Source organism: Centroberyx gerrardi, chromosome 23 (genome assembly GCF_048128805.1).
Source record: "Centroberyx gerrardi isolate f3 chromosome 23, fCenGer3.hap1.cur.20231027, whole genome shotgun sequence".
Taxonomy (NCBI): domain Eukaryota; kingdom Metazoa; phylum Chordata; class Actinopteri; order Beryciformes; family Berycidae; genus Centroberyx; species Centroberyx gerrardi.
In genome coordinates this window covers 4428864-4434075 of record NC_136019.1, presented here as the reverse complement: position 1 = coordinate 4434075, position 5212 = coordinate 4428864, and the positions used below count along the sequence as shown (strand labels likewise).

Sequence of the window (5212 nt, the reverse complement as noted above, 5' to 3'; positions counted from 1 at the left end):
GGATGCCATAAAACACAAACAGAAACACACACACACACCTAGATTTGAGCAACTGGTCTAGACACTTGCTCTGAAAGTATGAGTGTGTGTTTGTCCATGTTTGTGACTGTTTGTGAGTGTGTGTGTGTCATTGTGTGTGTGTTTGACTCACTGATTGACTTACTAATGAATTCAGGGAGGATGCAGAACCTTTACGGTGTCGGTATTTTTACTTGAATAAAGGATTTGAGTACTTTTTCCACCGCTGTTCAAGGGTGGAGAACCGACACCAGTTTCTGCTAAGATCTGGAGTTCATGACCAAAGTTTCAAAGGAGAGATTCTCATATTCCACTAATCTGCTTCCAGCCATGTGAGAGAGGCCGAGCTCTCCAAACCTGTTTTCTACTGCTGAGGAAGACATGGGAAAGTACCTCTACTAAGCAACATTCCTATATGCTCACTTACTTTTGACCCATATTTACACCTTAAAACGTGCCGAAAACTCATGAATACTGAATCGGCATCACTGCGTCTCTCTATCCTTCATTGTTTTTTCTTTCTTAATATGAGAATCTTGAATTCTTCATTTCACATTAAGCTACGCGTCATCAAAGCTCCCAGATGGGAATGTGTCATGTACAAAAGTGATGCAGGGCGTTGCTGAAGAAGAGTTCATCAAAGGTGTGTTTGTCTGTGTGTGTGTGTGTGTCTGTGTGTGTGTGTGTGTGTGTGTGTGTGCGTGCTTTACAAAGACAAGGGCTTAAAACAGAGGTAATAAAGCACAAGCAGAAGGACAGCACAGTAAAATCCAGGCAAAAGCGCATGACAGGAAAACAGAAAATAGAAAAAAACAATTCAACCAAAGCGATGAAAAGTAAGTAAAAGCAAAAAATAAATAAAAAACAACAGGAGAGAAATGATCTACAAATCTTAGTTATTTTAATCTCTACTCTTAAAGTACATTTTATTCAAATTGTTGACATACACAGACACATGGCTGGATTGATAAATAGCAAAGATTCTTTTATAGTTTTGATATCCCAAATAATTCAAACAAAAGACATTTTTCTCTAGCCTACGAAAATCTAACTCAAGGATCAGGTGCGGAAAATGAACTGCCGTCTCCTCTGTAACCCGGAGCAACAGAACAACATTGTTCTCCATGGCAACAGAAGACGAAGTGGCAAAGGTGCGATGCTGTTCAGCTCCTCGTCCTTGTTAACTTTTGTTCTGTGCGAGTTTCCCTCCACAGGACGGACATAATACTTTTCACACACTCCTGAAATGAGATTCAGCAAATGTAGGCCTACCCTCCGGCGGCCATATTGGAGGTCCTCAGCTCTTAGGCAACAAAAATGACTGAGAAAAGCAGATTGTGTTTCTAAATGTGCAACTTTCTGTGCTGTTTTTGACTGGGAAGTGATCATTTCATCACTGATCCATCTGACTAATTTTGTGTTTAGATAATGTCAGCTTGTATAGTAAGCTATCTGGTCAGCTAACCATCACTGTCTTGTTGTAAACTCATCTGATTTGCACACTAGCTAACGTATCTAGTAGAAACTAGAATTAGTGGCTAGCAGTTGAATCTTAACATTAACATTATTTGCTTTGCTAAATGAGCCTGCTGGCTAGTTAGCTAGCTAACAAAGCCAAAAACCAACAGTTAGTTCAGGTTAGCTGAGCTGACTCTGCTCAAGCTACAACTTGTAGTGCTTTGAAATAGAGACTAGGACCAAAGGGCAAGAGCTAAACAAGACAGTTTACTGTGTCACAGTAAAAATCCACCTTATCAGACTATTCACTTTTACTTATTACATTACTGAATGGATCTACAGCCACACCACAACATCGTTTTCATATATCTCTCTTTTTCTAGCCTGCATATTTAGACAATATTCGCCTACAGCCGGTTCTCCAATGGACCTCCATGACGGCTCCATACACAGTTGCTAAGAAATGTGTGATTTTGCCACTGCAAAACCTCTGTACTGTAGGCTACGTTCTCTTCTCACTGAGAACAAAATGCCTGAAGTCTCCATACTGACGAACGGCCATTATTCTTTACATTCTTTCCATGAGCGCCTGTTTCTTCCTGATCGGCTTCTGGCTCTGAACTGCGTCGTTGTTGCTGTTGACACTGCTGGCTCTCTTCATCTGGTACACCACCTTAGCCGCCTCGTCAGAGAGCGCCTGCAGGGGGAAGGAAGACACGTGTCTGACTGTAGGGAGGTTTTTAAAACAAATGATGACACTTTTAAAAACCTTTGTGTGTATGTACAGTTTGCACAATATGCGTGTGTGTGTGTGTGTGTGTGAGAGAGAGAGAGAGAGAGAGAGAGAGAGAGAGAATATGTTTGCAAGACCAACAAGTCGATCAGTTTCCCCATGGACTGATCAGCTGATTGATTACCAGGGATTCTGTGGTGAGGTCGTCGCAGATGGTCGTCATGGTGTCCATCCAGTTGCCATAGATACTCTCCTCCTTATGGATAGGCCTCTGCTTCCTGGTGTGGGGGGGCAGAGGGAGGGAGAATGTTGTCATCAACACACACACACACACACACACACACACACACACACACCATCCTATCATCGCCCCAAACGAAAACGCAAGATGATGAAATATATCCACACACACCTCGATCCTTTACACACACAATGCTGTTACCACCCTATTGCACCTCAAACACACACACACACACACACACACACACACACACACACACATGACAGCTACATGAAATTAAAGGTAATTTTCTGATGTTTTTATGATGATTATATTGTAAGAAAAGTTAATCTATGCTTCTAATGGGTTTATAATGCATCACAATACACTTCAACTACCATTACCGACCATTTCTGTGCAGCCATTGTGCGTCCCTCTTGGTAAATGTTTAATTTAGCTCAAATGGAGAGGTCGAAAGTGCTCAACATCTCATACCTGATGTCTTTGAGCAGGTCCTGCTGTGCTTTCAGTTGCCTCTGTGCCTCCTGCACCCGGCCCTCCATAGTTAACCTGGCACACAGCTGGGCACAGTGGACGCCCAGCACCGCCATGTTCAGACTACCAGCCCAGACACGACTGGAGAGGGAGGAAGAGAGGCGGGAAAAAAGACAAGAGACAGGCAAATTATCTGGAACACGTTTTTCATGATTAGAAAATGATATTTATTGTTATGTTAGACTGAGAGAGAGAGGAAGAGAGAGTCAGACTGAGAGGGAGTGAGACAGACGAGGGAGTGAAAATGAGAAGGAGGAGGAAGAGGAAGTGGGAATATAAATAGATTTCTTTGTGTAATTCTCAGGTAATTCTTTTGCAAGTGGTGACGTCCAGACTGGAATATTCCATGGGGGAAAATGTTGTTTTGGTAGATTTGATTCATCAACCATGAGTTGCACTTTTGCAAGTAGTTATTGTTTACGCTGCCGACACCTTCTCTTTCTCTCTCTCTCTCTCTCTCTCTCTCTCTCTCTCTCACACACACACACACGCACACAGTGTGTGTACCTGCTGATGGTAACTTGTCGTTGTTCAGTAATGATGCGTGTGACTCTCTGTTGGTCTCTGGTCTTGAAGCTCAGTTGGAGCTGGAAAGGAAGTCTGTCCCTCTGGAGAAAACCTGTTACACACACACACAAACACACACACATCAAATCAAATCAAAAAATATTCATGAAGCATATTCTATCATCAAATGAGGCACAAATTACGTTATATCACAACCAAAGGGCAGAATCAATTCATTTAATAACAAATCATAATTGTAAGATATGAGGTCTGTGTGTGTGTGTATGTGTGTGTACGTGTGTGTGTATGTGTGTGTGTGTGTCCCCTTACCCTCCACACTCTCTGGTTTGACAGCGAACTGGAAGGTGATCTCCAGCCCTTCTGTCACATTCCCGATCTCTCTGACCAGCTTGTGATTGCTGTCGTCCTCAAAGGGAAAATACCTGCAGAGAGAGAAAGAGATGGAAAAAATAATATGCTGACTGTTTAAAAAAGTAGTTTCCTAGTTATACAATGGAGAGAAAGAGAGAAAGAGGTAGAGAAAGGATGTCTTGCATATTTAAACTGCATATAAACTACATATAAAGTCGCCTACTATCACTCAACATAGTCTATGCTAAGTGTCTACCGGGGACACATGGATGATTTTGGTGTATTCCTTCAACTGCATTTTTGGTGTCAATCGCTACTCACACTCCATCAGGAGCTAGCAGCGTTGCCGTGGCTCCCGTTGCCAGGACGTTGTCCACCATATCTGACTGGATCTCTGTTGCCACGGTACCGATGTTGACAATGTTCACCTGTGCAGGTGAGAGACAAGACGGGTTTATAGAAACAACAAAACAGTTGAATGTAAATGTATTAAAACATACAAAAGCAGTTTTAACAAAGGTTTAAAACTTTAAAGCTTTAACAAAGGAGGTTTGAAGGATGTCACAGAATGATGGAGTATGAGACTCAGACAGACAGGTATACAGATTGGTAGAAAGTAAAAAAGATAGACAAGAGATATAAAAAAAAAAACCCAAAGACAAATGTCGTGAGCAAACAGACAGATTAATACAGAGAAATACCAAATGTGAGATAAAAAATGTGTCAAAATGTGAGAAGACAGACAAGCTTACAGGAAAACAGAGATACAGAGAACGCATTACGGAAGACAAAAGAAAAGAAGGAACAGGGAAGTCAGTCTGTCAACCAGTCAGTCAACCAGCACCACCAAAATCAACAAAAACACCCATTCCTGGCACCGACACCGGCACAAACATAACACCACATCATCACATGAGCCATGCCACACATAGTTTCCTCAGCTTTATTGGGCCAAACGTAGGTTCCACTCTCCACTTTCCAATATTCAATCCAACCCCAAGCTAAGTCTTTACTATACACAGAAAGCATTGAGAAAATTACGTCACAATGAGATCTCCTCCATTTGAATATAGCAACACCTATCCTGAAAAAATGACTGATAGCAAAATCAAAACAAATCATGGTACTTTCTAAAGGATAGTCAGCAAATATGTCCTTGCTTTCACAGAATAATCCTCTATATTGTAGAAATGCTGAATTATGAATTTCAGCTAGTATTTTGAAATGAAGTTTTCAAAAACTGTTTGTCATAATCATTGGAAAAAGTCCAATCTGTAAAGCCTAAAATGCTGGCTATGTATCTTTGCCTTAAGCTACTTGTAAAATAATTCCTGGCACAGACATTAAAG

The 5212-nt window shown here is 41.4% G+C and overlaps 1 protein-coding gene across 1 annotated transcript in view; it reads right to left on the bottom strand.

The window, feature by feature from the left end:
• Nucleotides 1–897: 897 nt before the first annotated feature.
• LOC139921137 (circularly permutated Ras protein 1) overlaps nt 898–5212 on the bottom strand; it is a 23908-nt gene continuing 19593 nt past the window's right edge. The window contains exons 14-19 of the mRNA XM_071911302.2: nt 4185–4291; nt 3822–3934; nt 3492–3603; nt 2925–3065; nt 2394–2487; nt 898–2173 (exon numbers count right to left, since the gene is read on the bottom strand). Of these exons, the coding sequence (XP_071767403.2) occupies nt 2045–2173; nt 2394–2487; nt 2925–3065; nt 3492–3603; nt 3822–3934; nt 4185–4291 (696 nt within the window). The 3' untranslated portion in view covers nt 898–2044. The remainder of the gene's footprint in view (nt 2174–2393; nt 2488–2924; nt 3066–3491; nt 3604–3821; nt 3935–4184; nt 4292–5212) is intronic.